The 21,265-nt window shown below is 44.2% G+C and overlaps 1 protein-coding gene across 1 annotated transcript; it reads left to right on the plus strand.

Annotated features, from left to right (window-relative positions):
• The first annotated feature begins 2,296 nt into the window (after positions 1–2,296).
• On the plus strand, positions 2,297–14,665 carry LOC123447742 (exocyst complex component SEC3A-like). Its single transcript, XM_045124390.1, has 25 exons — positions 2,297–2,601; positions 4,996–5,072; positions 5,427–5,507; positions 5,598–5,665; positions 6,244–6,346; positions 6,513–6,676; positions 6,972–7,089; positions 7,307–7,411; positions 8,565–8,666; positions 8,752–8,889; positions 9,234–9,362; positions 9,456–9,536; positions 9,633–9,707; positions 10,011–10,184; positions 10,266–10,416; positions 10,513–10,577; positions 10,761–10,931; positions 11,037–11,116; positions 11,830–11,911; positions 12,274–12,371; positions 12,483–12,591; positions 12,680–12,748; positions 13,512–13,577; positions 14,084–14,173; positions 14,294–14,665. Exons 1-25 carry the CDS (start codon positions 2,430–2,432, stop codon positions 14,402–14,404), a joined length of 2,679 nt encoding a protein of 892 aa, XP_044980325.1. The 5' UTR covers positions 2,297–2,429; the 3' UTR covers positions 14,405–14,665.
• Positions 14,666–21,265: the final 6,600 nt, after the last annotated feature.

Consider the following 21,265-nt stretch of genomic DNA (forward strand, 5'->3'; position numbering starts at 1 on the left):
AAGATCGTGATAAGATGATGGGTGGTCCAAAATAAAAACAATAGGAGAAAACCAATACTGCCTCATATTAAACAGAATGCTAACCTCACCCATAGATGCATCACGAACCTGAGCCTCTGAACCTTTTAATTGTATTGCAAGACAAATAGCATAATGCCAATGAGGTTAGCATTTGAGCCACCTCTTACCAAACAAGGAGGCAGAGATAACTGGAGTTGCAGATTTTTTCGCTGATACTGACAACCCAAAAGTTGCAGAGGAGGCGGGGCTGTCCAGCGTGGTGGGAGGTCCGCCGGGTGAGGTGTGGCGAGATGAGGCATTGCACCCGGTCGGCGAATAAGGGCCGAAGTGCGCGCTGCGTCGGGCGGCGCTGTGGGCGACTCCGCATGGGTGCCCGGAGGAAGGGGCGACTGCTCCTCGTGCATCCGCACGACGGCTAACCTGCATGTAGTGGAGGTGGAGGCCACCGGCGACCGAGATGGGGACGCGGTGGGCGGCGGCGGCGATAGAGATGGGGGACACGATGGGCGACGACGGCGCTCCATGGAAGAGAGGAGCGGCAGGTGGGGGTTGACCCAATCCAACGTGATGCAAGGGGTTATAGTTGGGCGAAGCGAACGGGTGTGGGACGTGGGGCGGACGCGGATGGATGGTGGAGGTGGAGCACGACCAGTCATAGGAATTTGCTAAATGCACACTGTAAAGGTATTAGGTGAATGGTGGTTGTTGGATTAGGATTTGTGGGACTAATTATGTGGTGCTGATTGAGGAGTGCATTCTGTGGTACTAATTGTTGGATGCACGTAAGAAAGTTTTTGTTTGCTCCTTTATTAATAGTATAGAAGCAAAAAAATCCATGTAAAGAAACACCCCAAAGCAGGTGCAACAAGCATTTGGGAAAAGAAGTTATGCCTAATTATGGCTAGTTCGCAGATTATGAGGGACTTCCGACTTGAGCCCTGGTGCCACCCGGCAAAATCGACAAAATTGACCCCTAAACGAAACAAATTCACAAACTGGACTACGTTCAAAATAAATTCACTCAGCTGACCCTTTTGTGTGGCGCCCCGACAGTCGGGCGTCACACTACACTATGTAACGCCTAGCATATGTGCGTTACACTTCTGGCCAACGTGGCACCCGGAGCCACACTCCTGGTTGTGTGGCACCTAAGAGTAAGGAGCCACACTACATTGTGTGGCCCCTGACTGTAAAGAGTCACACTATCTTATATTAAAACTGATGTAACTTTTAATCCGTACATCCGATGAAAACGTGCCTTATATGAATATTGTGTAATTTTTCGTGTTCTACGCAATGGTGACATTTTCAGCTATATTAGGATAATTTTGAATGAAAAATATGTTATAAAAATACATCATAATATAACTAACCATATTTTTAAGACTTAAATTTGACATGATGATAGCCATTGACCTATAACTCTTATGTATTTGAATCCTACATGAGTTTTGCACTACATAATGTGTACTTTCAGTCATGCCTATGCTTTCCATGTTAGTCATCTTTAACATGTTCATGTCTTGCATCTAAGTGACTAACATGATATAAATGAAATTCCACTACAGAAAGCTACATTTTATGAGATCCATGGTAAATCTAGTGAAGGAAGACCCCGTATGTCTTGAGCAAGAAGAATCACGGAGCCCATCAATCCATCACATGCAACATGTCTTGTGTTCTTGTTTGTCCCCTTGCATATTGCAATATATAGGATAACACGTACCTTGCAGAATTCAAAAAAAGGCTTCTCCAAGTAAAAACCAAGATTTTACTCGGAGAAGCCTTTTTTGAATTTTGGTTTTAACTCGGAAAAGATAACACGTACCTTGGTTTTTACACGTACTAGGTTTTTACACGTACCTTGGTGACTCCTTACAGTCAGACGCCACACAATGTAGTGTGGCTCCTTACTCTTAGGCGCCACACAACGAGGAGTGTGGTCCCGGGTGCCACGTTGGCCAGAAGTGTAACGTCCATATGCTAGGCGTTACATAGTGTAGCGTGACGCCCGACTGTCAGGCGTCACACAAAAGAGTCAATTGAGTGAATTTATTTTGAACGTAGTCCAGTTTGTGAATTTGTTTCGTGGTCAATTTTGTCGATTTTGCCGTGCCACCCCTGGTTCCACCGCAAGTCCCACCAAGTCAATCAACCAACCAACCCACCCAAACCCGATTCCGACCCGCCTCGCCCGTTCCTCTCCTCTCCTGTCATGTCCAAAGCGAAATGTGTGCAAACCGTAAAACCCAGAAAAATGATTGTCTGACTAGTAAATAATCCGAGGCGACAGCCAGCGCAGCGCAGCAGCACGGCGCCCATCACCAACCTCTCCCCTCCCCCACCACCGCGTCAAGCCCCCCCTCCTCCTCCTCCCAGATCGCCGGGAGCCAGGCGCCGGCGAGGGGATGGCCAAGTCCAGCGCGGACGACGCGGAGCTGCGCCGGGCCTGCGCGGCCGCCGTGGCCGCCTCCGGCGCGCGCGGCGAGGAGGTGTCCTTCTCCATCCGCGTCGCCAAGGGCCGCGGCATCTTCGAGAAGCTCGGCCGCCTCGCCAAGCCCCGCGTCCTCGCGCTCACCAGTCAGTGCCTCCCTCCCTTCCCCCCGCCCCCTCCCCTCCCCTCCCGCGTGGCAGCGGCCGCCGTGCGGCTTACTGTCGCTGCTTCGATCTTGCTTCTTCTGTGATGCTCTGCTCCGGCGAGGGTTTGGCCTGGTCGGGGCAGCCTCCGGGCGGCTAGCTCGGTGGCGGTTTCGTTGACTCCTGGTTTAGCCTTGCTGCTGCTTCGGCCAGGAAGTCGTCCGCGGCTGAATCTTGTTCTTCTCCACTTATGACCTTGTTATGGTTCGTCATGTGAGAGCTGCGATCTGGGTAGCTTGGATCCAACTAATGATCGTAGCGGTGCTGGTTTGGTTGACTAGGCCACTACACGGTCGCTGGTTTTTAGCTGAATCGGCAGATCCATTTTTCACTTATTTCAGGCCGTTAGCTCTGAATGTCCAAAATTAGCCAACTTTCTTGCATGCGACACTGTAAGCCTAAAAAAACAGAATATCACTACATGCTGCATGCTGCAAGGGTGCACAATTTGAAAAAAATAAACCAGGATGCAGCCGATGCTGAAAGTAGCCTACATTCACTAGTCGGATCATATGAACACGGATAACTTGTCAGCTAGGGCTCCCATCATGCAGAGGCGCAGAGCTGAGATCAATGAAGTGCGAATACTGGCATCTAGAGACCTAGTCCATGGTCGTCCGTGAAACTTAGCAATGGAACAGTGATTTATAGCTGGAGTCGGCCAACCGAGGTGCTAGAGCCTAGAGCTAATTGGATATATCCTTGCAATGCGGTTGATCAGAGATGACAATGAGCATCCTCAACTCATGAGGGCCAACATTGTAGGGTGCAGCCTATCAGGTGCACAAGCCTCAAGAGCTAATTAGTACACAAATTCATCCAAGGCCATCTCATCCCATCTCACTGTGCTCCTGCAAGAGAAATAAGCAAGTTTTTGCACTCAACTTGCAAAAAATCTCGATCATTTTCAATGTGCAGTAAGAAGGAGCAAAATGGTCAATTGGTCATGAACAAAAAACTAAGTGAATGGGAGAGGTCAAGCTGACCTAGCAGAAAGGAAAGGAAGGAAAATTTACAAGAACACTTCTAATTCAATCCGCGGAAGCAATCCAATAGAGAAGTTTTATATTGGGATCAAACTCACAATGCGTAGATGAAGTGTATCAGTTCATAACGCCACAAAGCAAAAAGCAAAGCAAGAAATTTGTGTAAGACCCTGGCATTGGAGTAGTACATGCCATCGTTGGTCTTAGGATGCACGAATGGGATTGGATGGCATCAGTAAATTTGTTGATTTGTCATCAACTAGGCCTTGTACACCTCATGTGTTGCGCTGTTGGAGAGAGACAGCCATAACTTGTCAAAGGACAAATGGCTTAGGACTTAGGAGGTACTTATTTTCTCCCTGTCGATGTACTTAATCGACCCAGGAGTTCTCCAGTTCGTGTTACCCAGGCAGTCTCTTTCAACAACCCGTAGTTTTCCTATGGATGAATGCTAACATTGGGCGAAAATTTGTGCATGTAACTCAAGGAGCCGAGATATGTTTTCTCACATAGTTTATGTGTTGATCTTTTAGCAGAGATTGCTGGGCTGCTTGTAGGATTGCCAGTAGAGTTTACATTTATGCTTGCTGGGTTGACAAAATTTTATTTTGGGATTGCGAATTCCAGTATGTAAATCCATAGCCTAGTCAGGAATTTCTTATATATAACTGATCCCAGTGGTTATGTCTTTTCTTTTTTGAAGCACACTGTGATTGCTCAAATTTTCTTTGGATTGGTCCAGTTTCTGTTTCGTGCATTACACCCTTTGTTGCTACTTGATTGTTGGTGCAAGGAGAGGTTCGCTGCAACATTGATTAAATTGGAATGATTGAAGAACATAATCTAACTGGAAGGAATTTTCTCTTGAGAGTTTATCCCGTCCTCCCTGGTTAACTAGTCATTTATAGTTGTACTTCAATCACTGTTGTACACCCAAACGATATGTATACAAAGATATACCGTTAGCTTCTTTAGTGGTGAAGATTGGTTGATATTTTTATTACCTGCTGTAGCTTGGATGACAATGAATTTGTTATAGTATATGTGGAATGCACTGCCCTTTCCATCACTTCGGACTTTTGGTTGCGTTGGCTAGTGCATGAAGCTTAACATGGTATCAGAGCTAAGGTCTTGAGTTCAAGTCCTGGTTTTCGCAATTTATTAAAAATTGCCGGTAGCCCCCCTTTATGTCCACGTAGAGGCCTCAGTATAACTCAAGACCTTAGCTTTGATACCATGTTAAGTAACAGAATTATGCTTCAATTGTTCTGTGCTAGGAAACTATTAGGCAATAACTGTTCTATCATACAAGATGTTACAGCATGTGCTGAACAGTATTAACTTCATGCAGCTAAACATTCGTCAAAAGGCGAGGCAGATAAAGCTTTTCTCCGAGTATTGAAATATTCATCAGGGGCAGTACTTGAGGTTTGTTTCGTATATACTGTAAAATCTTCCCAGCTAATACTTCTCCAGTTTGTAACAGGAGTTACAACATTGGCTTGTCTAGTGGCATTAATTATGTTAAAGCTTTCACCTACGTAGATATGGTGTTGTCAACCAGATAGGGAAACTGTTGGATTTGTGTAGTTTTATTGGCTAATGCTGCATACGCTCTTCTATATTTCGATCATTGTCTACCTCATGAATCATCATATCTGCATAACATCCCCACTATCTGCATTTTATATGCACCGATGATTTTCACTACCTTTTGTTGTGGTACTTTTCCTCTGCTTTTCAGTCTTCTGTTAGAAACTTAACCTGATCCTTTTGTTTCAGCCAGCCAAACTTTACAAGTTGAAACATCTTACGAAGGTTGAGGTTATTTCAAGTGACCCTAGTGGTTGCACATTTGTTCTGGTATAGTTCCCCTTGCATTCTTCTTCTGTTGGTAGTTAAAGAAGCTATTTGTTATATCCACTTCTAACCATTTAACAAACTGCACTGTAGGGGTTTGATAACCTTAGGAATCAGGGTGTTGCTCCTCCACAATGGACGATGCGAAACATTGATGACAGGTTGTTCCCTAGAAAGTCTTCTTTGTGGTGTTAGATCTGCTACTTTTGGTTAGCCTGTTTTCCTTCCTTTTTTACATGTTTTTGAAGTCTACACATTCAGCAAAACGGTAATAACGTTCTCTTACATGCTGTTTACTCTCCTTTAGATTGTTTTTTTTGCAATATTTTTTTTGTATCTTCTCTCCGCTGTATTTGCCCAACAAATATGTATAAGAAAAGTTAACTGTGCACATGTAGTGTCTGCTTTGCTTTCTATTGTCATTTTGCGTTCTTCAAAAGATATTTTGCATGTTGTTTTCGCTGTGCTGTATTGCTTTGGCTTGGGCTCATGTTTTATGAAAATGGCTGGAGCACTGCCTTTTAACTAAAAAAGGGAGATTAACTAGAAACAACATTTTGAAGCTACCCAGCCCTTTAGCAGATGTGGAGAGTAGCAAATTAGTTCTATGTATATGTATTACAAAAAACTAAATGTAACAGACTAACAAGAATCTGTTTGGATGGTAAAGTTAAGGTAGATCACATTGATGTGGTGACCTGAGAGACCTTTGACAATTGTTTGTTTATTTATTTTGCAGAAATCGTCTACTTTTTTGTATCTTGAACATCTGCAAGGAGATACTTAGTTATCTTCCAAAAGTTGTTGGAATTGATATTGTGGAGTTAGCTCTCTGGGCAAAGGTGCATATAGAAACTTTGTCTCCCCTTACCCCCCCCCCCCCCCTTTATCTTAACTAAAATACTACAAGTGGACTAATTTTTTCGACAAGCGACCGATAGGTTTATATACAGATTAAGTGACTCCAATTGCACGTTGGCTTGATATTTTGTAATTATCTTTTTTTAGGAAAATACAGTGACACTGGATAACCAAGAGAATAACAAAGAAGGGCAAGAAACATCTGTTGCTACTCAGACCGAGAGGAAAGTAACGGCAAAAGTTACTGTGGAAAATGATCTCGTGTCTCAAGCAAAGGACGAGGAGGAGGACATGGAGACACTTCTTGACACGTAAGAAATGACCAATATTACTAGCTATTTCTTGCTGTATTAGTATTACTTCTTTTAATAATATTTTCTCGTCGGCTTAATTTATGCTCTTTAAAGCTGCATATCTACTACCTACGATCCAAAATAAGTGTAGTTTTGAACTGGGGTTAGTTCAAAACTGCGACACTTATTATGGATCGGCGGTAGTAATTAATTTCTGTTCTGTTAGTTGTATTCTTTTTCAGTTGCTTGTTTTAACCTAGCATTGCTGGCTTACTTATTGGCAGCAGATATTTGACAAATGTAGATAATGCAGGTATGTTATGGGCATTGGTGAAGCTGATGCTTTCTCCGAGAGATTGAAGCAGGAGCTTGTTGCTTTGGAAGCAGCCAATGTCTATCAGTTGCTGGAAAGTGAGCCTTTAATAGAGGAGGTATGACTTCCATTTTTGCCGTACCAAATTTCTATTTGCGATGCTAATGGATTTTCTATGGTATCAAACCACGTTGCTGCTGCATGCCACTTTTATTGCTAAAATCATGAGTTGATTCTTTTGTCACACTGCATGCCACTTTTATTGCTAAAATCATGAGTTGATTCTTTTGTCACACTATTTTATTCCATTGACTGGCAACTGCCTGGATTTGTAGGTTTTGCAGGGTATTGACGCTGCTAGTGCAACCATAGATGATATGGATGAGTGGTTGCGAATTTTCAATCTGAAGCTGAGGCATATGAGAGAAGATATTTCGTCGGTATGCTTCATAAAAATCTATTTGATAAGTTTCTTTTGGAAGCAGAAAAATATTCCAATTCCATCTAGTCGACATGTTCCACAACCGCTATATTAGTTTTCTGAGTTCAAAATTGTAGCCCTAACAGTTTGACTCCATGAAATACAACTGGTTTGCTTGACTACGTTTTTTAGTGGCTACTAGCACTAGCTGGAGTATGTTTTTTAGTTACCTGTTGGGACTAGTACGAGACCAACATGGTTTGGGCATGAAATTATCTCAAACCACACTTAGCACTCTCAGAATATAATATGCCCTGAAACTGCCTAATTTTAATTAGTAGCTGGCATGCTGGTTCCCCCCTTTAATTTAGATGTGTTGGTTTGGCTTGGTAAGAGTTCGAAGACTGTGACAGTAACAAGACTCGGAGGTCTAGTTGAACTATTGATTCTTCATTGCTTGATTGAAAGGCTTACACGGTAGCCCTTCATATATATGATTGACTCGATCCACGATCACAACTTGACTCCTACCGGAACCAAACCCAAGCTTCGTAACTGAATGGTACTCTTTATAATTTGAATCATTTTCATACGGATGCAAAGACCAATGCCGCAAACAGCCAGTCATTTGTGCACTTAATTTAATCCCTTTCCTATGGCACTTTCCGAAGACACGCATAAGGCAGAAATACACAAGCCCACTATGAGGCAGTTGCCTCACATGTTTGCCTTTCTTAATTCACACGAATGAGGCTGCTACATAAAACCATGATGAGCTCGTGCTATTTATTGCCGCTGCGGACTTGCCACACACCCATAGCACTAGATTGTTTCTAGTCCATGGAGCTTACGACACTGAAAATGTGATTCTACCCAAAATATTTAGTATCAATGATTTTTTAAAGGATAATATCAACCTTATTATACTCACAAATAACAAATGGCAGTAACCTGTTGAAATATATGAGCTGCTTTAAGTGCTTTGATTGTACCAATCGGTATATCCTGTTACTGGCCGTAACTGGCCACTTGTAATCAGTTTCAGTCTGGGTAGGATTCTTTTTTGGGTATGACACCAGGATACTTGTAATCAGTTTCATGTTATGCTCCCTCAAAATGTGGAGAATATAACTTTCTTTGACGATAGTCCTTCTTATGCTCATATTTTGCAGATCGAATCACGTAACAATGGCTTGGAGATGCAATCTGTAAATAATAAAGGACTTGTTGAAGAGCTGGAGAAATTACTTGAACGGTTGCGAATTCCGCAGGAGGTATGGTTCAGACAGAGAGGATATTCATCTCGCATAGTGAATCAGTGATCCTAATACTGTGTTACTTTATTGAAATGCAATGCAGTTTGCAGCATCATTAACTGGAGGTTCATTTGAAGAGTCACGTATGCTGAAAAATGTTGAGGCTTGTGAATGGTTGACTGGGGCCATTCGCTGCCTCGAAGTGCCAAATTTGGACCCATCCTATGTTAATATGCGGGCTGTAAGCTATCTTATGAACTCTTGTTTCAGTTATTAGAACATTAATCCATAGTTTTATACCAAATCCATACATGTATTTTTTTTGTCATGTTAACAATGTAGTAGGGGCAACCTGAACATCGAATAAACCGTGGCTACAATGTGAATTGCTTATATCGGTAAATGAACAAAATTGGTAGAAGGTTTTGCTACTAAATGTTTTGTTTCAGAATATGGTTGATAGATGAGTCATTGGGACATAATAATTCAGAAACAGATCCACTTTAAGTTCTGCTTGTGATTGCTTTAAATCAGTCATTATTCTGCAACTCCGAGCCAGAAAAGAAGTAAACTTCATTCTATCAGGTTCGGGAAAAAAGAGCAGAACTGGAGAAGCTGAAAATAACTTTTGTTCGACGAGCATCAGAGTTCTTGAGGAACTACTTCTCTAGCTTGGTGGACTTTATGATAAGTGACAAAAGCTACTTTTCTCAGGTTTAGTGATGGTCTCATTGTTTGCAGTACTTTATTATATTTTCCACTTTTTGGGTGAGTTGACTTAGATAATTCACTTTGAACTGAAAGTAGCGAGGGCAATTGAAGCGGCCTGATCATGCAGACCTAAGGTATAAATGCAGGACCTATGCTCGACTTCTTCAGCATTTAAAGGTCATAATACTCATAATTTGTATTCCTAATATGTCAGATTATTACATATTGGCATCATTCCCATTTTTACATCTGTGGTTGCTCATTTGTGTGCAGAGTCTGGACAAGAGCTGTTTAGGGCCCTTAAGAAAGGCGTACTGCCATTCTCTTAACTTGCTACTTCGTCGAGAGGTCAGGACAAAGATAATTAGATTCTATTGTTTGATATGTTGCCTATGCGCTTTTACATCCTTCCTATTTGTTCAGTAACGTCATGTTTACTGTTCATTTTGTTATCTATCTTACATTCGATGTTCAAAATGACAATAAGTTAACGTCAAACTTGGGAGTGATATTATTATTATGTAATGACACTGGTGTACTTAAGCTTTATTTATTCACTTTCAGTTATGCCTGACTTTTTAATATGCGTTTAGCTCTTGCATTTCATGAGTTGTATAATTTATAATTGTTGTTTCATATAATTTTATTCAGGCACGTGAATTTGCAAATGAACTTCGTGCAAGTACGAAAGCACCAAAAAATCCAGCTGTTTGGCTTGAAGGTTCTAATAATGCTGGCCAGAATGGCAATAGTGCTGATACTTCAACAGTATCTGATGCATACTCAAAGATGCTTACGATATTTATCCCGCTGCTTGTGGATGAGGTTATACTTATATTCCTTGAATGCAGCTCTCACTATACTTGTTTGGCTCTACATACAAACTCATGAATATTACATTTGCAGAGTTCCTTTTTTGCACATTTTATGTGTTTCGAAGTACCTGCACTTGTTCCAGCTGGTGCTCCTAACGTCAACAAGCGTAGATCTGGAGCAAATGAGCCTGATGATGACGACCTGAGTCTTATGGATCCGGATGGCAATGATATCAAACCAGGTACTGTTCTTATCTTGTGTAGGCCTAGTGTGCAATCTATAATGATTCTGTTTCCAGATAGGCCTAGTGTGCAATCTATAATGATTCTGTTTCCAGATAATACATCTGTGGAGTTGGGTACATTGAATGATGCTCTTCAAGAACTGCTCGATGGAATCCAGGTATATTTCAGTACACGTTGACACAGAACCAACAAAAGAAGAATCAGTTCTATAAGACCAAAAGGGAGTAGTTCTACTATGCAAGTCAAATGTATAATCCTTTTGGCATAACCAACTGGTTATTAAGTATTACACCCTACTTTTATTGATCAAAGAATGCACTTCTATTTCCATCACTTTCAGGAAGACTTCTATGCAGTTGTTGATTGGGCGTACAAGATTGATCCCCTGCGTTGCATTTCGATGCATGGTATTACAGAACGTTACCTTTCTGGTCAGAAAGCTGACGCTGCAGGCTTTGTTCGCAAACTACTTGATGACCTGGAGTCAAGAATATCAGTACAGTTTAGCAGGGTTAGTGTTCCTATTGAGGCTGAAAAGCTTCATTATAGCTATTTAGAAGAGATTCACTTGCTGCCTAACTCTCACTTATACCTTTTGGTTCTAATCTGATTCCAGTTCATCGATGAAGCGTGCCATCAAATTGAGCGTAATGAAAGAAATGTGCGTCAAACAGGAATTCTAGCCTACATCCCGAGGTACTTGATGAATTGCCATTTAAAAAAAAATGCATGTACAATCCTCATCCCTTGCAGATGGTGCTATTTTACATTACTTCAGAGGTAGTTCTGGAGATGTGTAGAACTGTAGAATTTTAGAATTTTTCTTTGGAAAAGGTTTAAGGAATGATTGAAGATTTGGTAATGTGATCATCCCTAGATTAAGTGCAAGTGCCCTTCTTGACAGTACTGTTTTCCTTGAGACTCAATGTGGAAAGTTGATCCACGTAACCCTGTAAAAAATTACAACCAAGACTTGTTTTCCTTTTCTCATTTTTAGGGGTCACCATTTCCAACTAGAATAGGGACTAGAAACCTGAAATACTTGATAAAAACATCAGTCCCTTAATGGTATCATTAATCAACCAAAACCCGTTAGGGGGCCTAAAGGCATTTCCGCTACTAGAAAGTTTCCAGAACAGTGATAACGAGCAAGTTTCCACTGTTTTTTCGGCCTTGACAGTGTTGATCCGTGATAAGTTTTAAAGTAGCATGTTCTTCTATTAATAACTCACGGTGCACCGTTGACTATGTTTCTATATTAGAGCTGTTGATAAGTAGAAATACTCAATATGCACTTGTGCTGATGTTCTGTCATATGATGATTGTAGTGTTTGTTTTGTATCAACCAGGGTGTTTGCAAAAATAAACATATTACAATCTAATCTTTTTATGCTCTTCACCTTATTTAGATTTGCTGTCCTTGCATCACGGATGGAGCAATATATTCAAGGGCAATCTAGAGATTTGATTGATAAAGCATACACAAAGCTAGTGAGTACAACTGCCTTCCAATCTTGCACCTGTTTTCCTTTTGGTATTCCATATGTAACTAGTAAGTTTGTGACTGGTTGAACTAATATGTGAGTCATATTTTGCTTTTATGTACATCACCAGTTTATACTAGCATCTTTTGTACTCCCTCCGTCCGAAAATACTTGTTATAGGAATGAATGTATCTAGACGTATTTTAGTTCTAGGTACATTTATTTTTATACATTTATGCGACAAGTAATTCCGGACGGAGGGAGTAGCTGATAAGTTGTACTTCCCTTGATAAATATACATTTTAACTAGGCAGTTGATCTTTCTTTAACCTTCTCTCTGAATGAACTGCTCCTTGTACTCTGGAATAGGTTAGCACAATGTTCACAACTTTGGAGAAAATCGCACAAAGTGATCCTAAAACTGCGGATATTGTACTGATCGAGAATTATGCTGCTTTCCAGAACAGGTTATTTTTCTTTGTCTCCTAAATCTTAATAAATTCTTCTTAGCATCAAATATTTGACTTGTGTTTATTGTTACTTTGCCATTTTTTAATATAGACACGTGTTTTATGCAGTCTTTATGACTTGGCTAATGTTGTGCCAACTCTTGCAAAGTTCTACCACCAGGCCAGCGAATCCTATGAACAAGCTTGCACTCGCCATATCAGCTCACTCATTTATCTTGTATGTAAAATGTAGTTAGAGTCTACTTGCTGTGGATATGTTTCTTCCTTTCAAATCTAAGATCTTTCTTTCTTTGGGTTTATGGCAGCAATTCGAGAGGTTGTTTCAGTTTTCTCGAAAAGTCGATGAATTGACATACACAATAGCTGCTGAGGAGGTGAGCTAACTTTATAACATAATATCTGTTTTAGACTTTGGGATGTTGTACCTATGGTTTATTTTCCAGCCCTTGCTAGCAATCCTGAATCGAACTGATTTTGTAAAAACTGGCAAAACGTGCCTTTTTAGTATGTGCTACAAAAATTAGTTACAAATTTGAAACATTTGGCATTATCTTTTGCATTTACAAATTTATTTAAAAAATCTTGCACCTATTTATCGTTATGGGTTCAATAGGATCCAGTTGTTTCCTGGCTGATTCATCAGTTTCAAAGATTGTTATCAGTTATAGTGGTGTTTGGATAAGTATAAAGCCATTTATTCATAACAATTGGCCTAGCATCTTAATCTTGTTATTGGGACACTGCCTATGGCCATATAACATAACAACTGAGGGGTTTGTAGTGGGTGTTGGGGATTGGGCAGAGTAAAGTATCCCATCAGCAACCCAAATAGGTACAATAGAAGTCCTCCAATCCTTAAAATGTAGCTAAACCAAAGATGGCCTCTGGACCCAGTAGGGGCCAAACCCCCAAAGGGTGTGTCGGGCAAGATTGGGGTTGGAGTTGATTGCTTCATATGAGGAAAGGGAAGAATAACACTCCTCTTTCAAGCAAATCAGTCAGTGGAAAGTTCTCTTTGAGGGTTACCATTACATGTTCTAGTTATTCACACGCGTGTACTGCATTCTGTTAAGTGGCGATCATTTGATATCCAATATACCGTCATTTTCTGCACAACTAATTTTTATGAGTTCTCAGATCCCTTTCCAGCTTGGGTTGTCAAAAACTGATCTAAGGAGGGTGCTGAAATCAAGTTTGTCTGGGGTAAGTAGACACAAGTTGTTTCTTGACTCCAATGTATTATTCCATATGCAGCAGAAGCGGTCTTGTCATTTTCGTTCAAAAGATGACCGAGCTTTTTATGGCTGAGTGGCAGATAGGGTTGCCCCTCTTGTGTGTACGGTCATACAATACAAGATTTTTTAGTCAAATGAAACTGGATCTGTTGTTTTGGCATTTGAGTGTTCTCAATGGTTGATGAGATATCTTTTTTGATGCCTTGCCAGTTCAATATGTTCACGGGAGCGTGCAGTGTGCTCCCATTGATTTGGGGATTTTGATTGTATTGTATCAGGGTTCTAATTCGTTTTTCTGCACTTAGTGCATGCCATTTTTGAATGTGGTCTCAACATGGGTACATATGGATCACAGTGCACATTCGCCATCCCATCTTTAATATCAAGAATAATGATCAGAGTTTCATCCATAGCATCTTATTTTGTTCAAGATGCTGGTGTAAAGTGAACTCATGAAATTGTAAAACTGTGCAGATTGACAAGTCGATTGGCGCCATGTACAGAAGATTACAGAAGACATTGACTTCTGATGAATTGTTCCCCTCACTATGGGATAAATGCAAGGTATGCGGCCTATTCACATCAATTTGCGTTTGCTAGTTTGGAGTTGCGGGTTGGTTCATAATTTTCTAGAGCAGTAAAAGATTACACGTTGATTTAACTATTCCTGCTTGATGTTTGCAGAAAGAGTTCCTGGACAAGTACGAGAGCTTTGTCCAGATGGTGACGCGGATCTACGGGAACGAGCCTATAATGCCGGTTGCCGAGATGAGGGACACCCTCGCTAGCTTCTAGATACAATTGAGTACAGCGCAATGTATCATTTTCACAGTGCCGTGGCCCTATCTATATTCAATTCATTCTATTGAATTTTGCAGATTCATCGCCTTTCTCTAGGCCTTGTTAGGATGGGTTCTACATGTATGTTTCCTTGTCAAATTGTATGTGTGTGTGACTGACTTTTGTATAGAAATGGATGTGAGCTGTTGTCTGTTGCGAACCCCGGGTTCTGTTGTGGCAAAGGAGTATGAATGAATGGGTAACAAGTTTGGGAAACGTGTGTGCGATTATCTTGACGCCTATCGAAATGTCGGAAGGCGTTCATGCGTCCTGGAGTTTCTTTACTCTGAATTTCTAGTGTGTTGAACTTCAACTGAACGTTTCATTTTGGTAAAAATTCCTCGTTGGGTTCATCAGGCCGCTTGCTTACGGTTTGGCTTCATAACTTGGTTATTATTAGGAAGCTGAGAGTGTTGCGATAGAAAAAAAAGTGAGGGCGAGACACCAATCAATCACAGGGAGACCAAAATTGCTCTCCATTCGCTCCAGTGGACGAAAAAGGCGACCGAAATTGGGACAAGAAAATGTCGAAAACGTTCTTATATTATGGAACGGAAGGAGGGAGTAAGATAAACATCCAAATGTGAAGCGACGGAGATGCAGCTCAACAGTGCTTGAAAGTAATCATGGTTTGTTTGTTACGGTACAAACCTCATGACATCACGAGTCATTTTTGTCTATCACTGCTGCATGGCTCCCTCGTTCACCTCAAGCAAGAAAGACACCACTACGTAATTCCGTTGGAAAATCGGCAGAAAATCTCTTACCACTTGGAAACTCTTGGCGAAGAAATCGAGAAACGGTAGCATCATCAAACCAAGAAGGACGGGAAGCAGAAATTATATACGAGAAAAAAGATTGAGATGGCATGGCAACGACCAACGCATGAGGAGGAGGAAGAAGCAAAGAAGAAGAATAACACGGCAGAGAAGTGGAGGAGGGGGAAGCTGACTGGCAGATGCAGAGCTGGCGGCGGAAGAGGGAGCCGCAGATCTGGAGCCTTTTATAGAGGAAAGAAAAAAAGGTCGAGGTATCTAGGGCTAGTGGCCGTTTTCCCCCTCTGAATTTACGCTCCTGTCCCTAACCGCATGATTGATGTACGTACGTTGCCAGTTCAGCCCTACCTTACATTCTCCAAAACAGACCGAAGTCTGAGGATCGTTCGACTACAGATTTTATAGGAAAAAAGGGAAAAAAAAGAAGCAGAGGAAAAGCAAGATCAAAACAGAGCAACAAACGAGGCTGAAAACTGAATGCAGGCTGAAGCTGCAGACCATGCGGCTGAGAGAGTAAAGAGCTATGCTTTGGAACAAAGGAAATCCTGCATGGCTTGATCTTGCGTCCGAGAACTCGAGAGCTTTATCATCTCGGCAATGCCATAGCATGAGAGCATCTGCAGCCGTAACTTGTAAACCAGGTCCCTCGGTCGCCCGGACGCGTCCGCAGGTACTGCTCGGACATGCCTTAAAAACAGGCTACTGTATTCGGACATCTCATATTGATTGCTCAAATATATTTGGAATGCATGCAACACATAAATCTACATACTATGTATAAACTATCTACTCTTCGTCCGAGATATCAGCGATCTTCGTGTCCGTCGACGGATAGATGTGCGAGTGGTGCAGCTTCGCCCCCTCCGACGCCTCTGCTGAGGCCTTTTCCGACGCCTCCGGCTGCTCCGCTTCGGCTTCCTCCGCCGCTATGTCCGCCTCAAGCTCGGCGTAGAGGGTGTCGGCCTCCACATGCCTCTGTCGGATGAGCTGGCGGTTGGCCTCCACCTTGGCCTTATCCCGGATGGAATCCAGAATGGCATGATGTTCCGCCAGCTCCTCGATTTGGGCGACAACGAACTTTCTCTCCGCCTCCGTCATGTTTAAGCTCGGAGCATGGATCTCCGGGTCATCCTCTTCCTTCTGTTCGTCATGGTATGGTATGGTATCATATAAATTAAAACTATATTGGATATTACTCGGGAGGTATTTGAGGCACAATATTTAGGATTACCATCAGAGGGCAGAATGAATAAAGGTAAATTACAACCTTTAGAGCATCTTCAACAGCCACGCTATATAAGTGCCGCGCTGTAAAAGTAGCGTTTTTTGCGCGCGCAACCATTTCGAGCGTTCCAACGGAGGCGCAAAAACCGCGTGCGCGACATAAGTGGTTCAGCGCGCGGGACGAAACGGCATCGCGCCCCCCTTATTTCGTGCACCCGCTCCCACGCTGCACACTCGAGCGCCCGCTCCACACCTTCTCCTACCTCACCACTTTCCTCCGCCCGCCTTGCCGTCGGTGGATTCGCCCGATGGATGACCGCGTCGACATCCCCCTCACCCCTCCCTACGCCCACCCTGCCACCGCCTCCACCACCATCGCCGTTGGTGCAAACCCTAGCGTGGGGAGATCTGGCTTCGCCTCCGTTGGTGCTCCTCCAACCACCGGTCTCGCACGCGGCCTTTTGTTGGCGCCACAGACGAGCTCGGCAGTGGGTGGTGGCGTGCTGGCGCCCGCCGTGAAGCAATGTATAAACTATCCACTCTTCGTCCGAGGTATCAGCGATCTTCGTGTCCGCCGACGGATACATGTGCGACTGCTGCAACTTCGCCCCCTCCAGTGCCTCTGTTGGGGCCCTTTCCGGCGCCTCTGTCTGCTCCGCTGCGGCTTCCTCCCCTGTTATGTCCGCCTCGAGCTCGGAGTAGAGGGTGTCGGCCTCCACGTGCCTCTGCCAGATGAGCCGACGGTTGGCCTCCACCTTGGCCTTATCCCGGATGAAATCCGGGATGGCCTGCTACTCCGCCATCTCCTCGGTTTGGGCGACAATGAACTTCGCCTCCGCCTCCGCCATGTTTAAGCTCGGAGCATGGATCTCCGGGCCATCCTTCTCCTCTGGTTAGTCCTGGTATGGTATGATATCAAATGGAATTAAAACTGTATTGGATATTACTCAGGAGGTATTTGAGGCACAATATTTAGGATTACCACCATAGGGCAGAATCAATAAAGGTAAATTACAACCGCGCTATATAAGCGTCGTGCTGGAAAAGTAGTATTTTTGCACGCGCAAGCACTTCGGGCGCTCCAACGGAGGCGCAAAAACCGTGTGCACAACATAAGTGGTTCAGTGCACGTGACGAAACAACATCGCGCCGCTTATTTCGTGCGCCCGCTCCCGCGCGCTGCACACTCGAGCGCCCGCACCGCACCTTCTCCTACCTCACCGCTTTCCTCCGCCCGTGCCCCTCTCATCTCGCCGCCGGCGGATTCACCCGATGGACAGCCGCGTCGACATCCCCCTCACCCCTCCCTACGCCCGCGACCCCGCCACCGCCTCCGCCGCCATCACCGCCGGTGCAAACCCTAGCATGGGGAGCTCTGGCTTCGCCTCCGCCGGTGCTCCTCCAAGCACCGGTCTCACGCGCGGCCTTTTCATGGGGCCACGAACGACCTCGGCAGCGGGTGGTGGAGCGCCGGCGCCCGCCGTGAAGCCACGTGCCCCCTTCTCGAAGCTCCAAATGCGGCGGTGGCGAAGAAGGGCAAGGTGTCCGGGAAGAAGAACAAGGCGGCTGATGGCTCCTCTAGACGGCCAAAGAAGAGACTTGCATGGCGTGCGAAAGATGTGATGGCGACCGAAGCGCCCGCGATCTCGCTTGGTGCGTCGGCTGGTGATGCGCACAATGTGTTCGATGAAATGCCCCTAAGGTAAAATTTCGCCCACTTTTATTCGATGTTGTTTTTGAATTGATAGATATGGATAGCTTATTTGTTTTGTTGTACATACTTTGTAGTTTCAATGATGAGCCATATATGTCAATATGGGTGTTGGATCCAACAATTCTGACTGGACTCAAACCAATGAGGTGCATTTCGATGATCATGAGTTTGAGGTGGACGAAGGTGGTGAAGGTATCGTCGATGTACCGAAAGGAAGAGCGGGCAACTACACCATGGACGAAGACGTCTTGCTATGCAATACATGGTTGCAAGTGTATAGGGATGCCACCGTTGAAGGGGACCAAAGTAGAGATGCATATTGGATCCGGATGAAGGAGCACTTTGATTTGCACAACAAAAGTGGAATTGACCGCACGGAAAGATTTCTCCATTCCCGATGGTCGACAATCAACAGAGATTGTCAAAAGTGTGCGGCCGCACTTAAGGCGGTTAACACGTTAAACCCAAGTGGCACTAATGATAGAGATAGGGTAAGTGCCATTTCTTTCATGATTCTTCCATGTTCATGCTTCTTCTTTGTTCATCCTTTTTCTTTGGTGTTTCAAGTGCTAACCTTTTCTTTTGTTTGTAGCTCACTATTGCACAAAACTTGTTTCAAGGAGAGGAGAAGAAGACAAAGAAAGGAAGGATGAAGAAAGGGAGGCCATTTACCTTGCCCCATTGCTATGAGGAGTTGAAGGATGATGAGAAATGGAAGCCACATGAAGGTGTCAATGAGGAGACCAACAAACACAAGAGAAGTATTGATTTGGATGATGATGAGGCGAATGCATGAAATGATGACGACAAGAGAAGCCCTACACCAAACTCGGTTGCCTACTCCAAGCCAAAAAGACCAAATGGAGGCAAGAAATACGCAAAATAAAAGAAGAAGAGGAAAGGAGATGATAAGCTAACAATTGCTATGGAAGCTATTGTGAACGCAAGGAAGGAAGCTAACAAGGTGAGGAAGATAGCAAGGAACCAAGATGCGACGGCCGAGGTTAGGAGGTTGGCAGCTGTGGAGAGGAGGGTGGCGGCCGAGGAGAGGAAGGTGGCATTGAAGGAGAAGAAATTGGCCATGGAAGAGTGAACTAGATTGTTGGAATGGGAGAAATCATTGTTCTTGATGGACACATCTACCCTCGACGAGAAGCAAAATGAGTACGTCAATCTTGCTCGTGAAGAAGTCTTGATCCAAAAAAGAGGCATGGGAGGCATGGGCGGCATGGGTGGCTTCGGAGCTACCATGGGAGGCATCAGAGGCGCCAAGGGTATGCCCGTGTATTCCTGCGAATACCCAAGTTTTGGTTGAAAATAAACTACATGTATACATCGCTAGCCGACTCGCTCTCGCTCAATCTCCAGTCTCCCTCCCGCAAACAGCCCGCGCGGCCGCGCTACTGTGCATCTCCCCAGTCCGTCGCCCATCTCCCGCCCGTCTCCCCCGAACCCCTATCCCCCCACCGGCCGCTGCCCGTCTCCCCTCGATTCCCCGCCGATCGCCGCCCGTCTCCCTATCCCCGATCTGTCCCCCGCCGCCCGTCTCCCCTCGATCCATCCCCATGCTGGGAGCAGGCGGTGCCCCGGCCCCACCCCCGCTGCCTGCCTCAGAGCCGCCCCGCCCCACCTCAGAGCCGCCTCAACTGCATCTGATGTTGAAGGGAGCAGCAGCCGCGCTGGCCCTGGCCATGGCGGCGCCCCGCCCCCACGCTGACCGCGGTGGCGCCCGACCCTCTGTCTGCCCCTCCTCTTCACCCCCATGCCTCGACGCAGCAGAAGGTGCGAATTTAGACTGTTTGATGCCTCTAATTTAAGTCTATGTATTTAACAGATGCAACCTTTTTTTTAACGTAGATGAAGAAGAGACAGAAGAGTAGTAGCATATTTGCAATGTGGGAAAGGGTATTCTCTTCAATGAGCTATGTGAAGAATAAGCTAAGGAGCAAAATGGGTGATGAATATTTGAACAATTGTTTGGTTACATTTGTGGAGAGAGATTTTTTTAATCAAGTGAAGAATGAAGATGTCATCAATCTTTTCCAAAAAGGCGACCATAGAGTTATATTGTAAGAAGGATATCATCACTTTATCAATCAAAAGGTACTAACGTATTCATGTCGTTATAGTCTGATACATTGAAATATTACTATTGCCATTATGCTAGTGATGTTTCGTTCATATATTGCTAGTTACGTGTTGTTTGGTTCATATATTACATTTAGAGGGAAAAATGAGGTGAATACCCAACCTTCATTTCCTAGCACCGCCACTGATGGGAGGCATGGGTGGCATGGGAGGCATGGGAGGCATGGGAGGCATTGATGCCATGGGAGGCATGAGAGGCATGGGTGGCTTCAGAGCTACCATGGGGGGCATGGGAGGCATGAGTTTTGCGTCTCTCATGGGAGGCATGGGAGCACCTCCGGGTGACATGGGTGGACGCATGTCTTCCGGTGTGTCTCACGTACGTTTGCATGATGCCGTTGAAGATCTTGCCAACACCTTCCGAGCTCCCCATGATGATGCAGCGCGACATGATGAAGAAGAGGAGGAAGAATTATCGTCAGATGATGAAGAAGAATCGGAAGAAGAGGAGGACGGAGATGAGGGGGATGCGGAATGATTGTTGATGTGCCATTTTGAAAGGATCGATATGGTTGACTAGAAGGGAGGAGGGGGGTGAATAGGCAACTACCAATTTTTAGCTCTTCTTAACAAATTAGTGGTAGCAACAAAAGGTTCTCTAGATGAACAACTAGGTGAGCAACCTATATGATGCTAACAACAAAGACAACTAGTGCAAGAAAGGAATACACCACAACAATAATAAGTACGAAGTAAAGGTAAGAGATAACCACAAGTGGAACTGGTGGAGACGAGGATGTGTTACCGAAGTTCCTTCCCTTTGACAGGAAGTACGTCTCCGTTGGAGCGGTGTGGAGGCACAATGCTCCCCAAGAGGCCACTAAGGCCACCGTTTTCTCCTCACGCCCTCACACAATGCGAGATGCCGTGATTCCACTGTTGGTGCCCTTGAAGGCGGCGACCGATCCTTTACAAACAAGGTTGGGGCAATCTCCACACAAAGCTTGGAGGCTC

The sequence above is a fragment of the Hordeum vulgare genome, chromosome 4H (assembly GCF_904849725.1).
Source record: "Hordeum vulgare subsp. vulgare chromosome 4H, MorexV3_pseudomolecules_assembly, whole genome shotgun sequence".
NCBI classification, from domain to species: Eukaryota; Viridiplantae; Streptophyta; class Magnoliopsida; order Poales; family Poaceae; genus Hordeum; species Hordeum vulgare.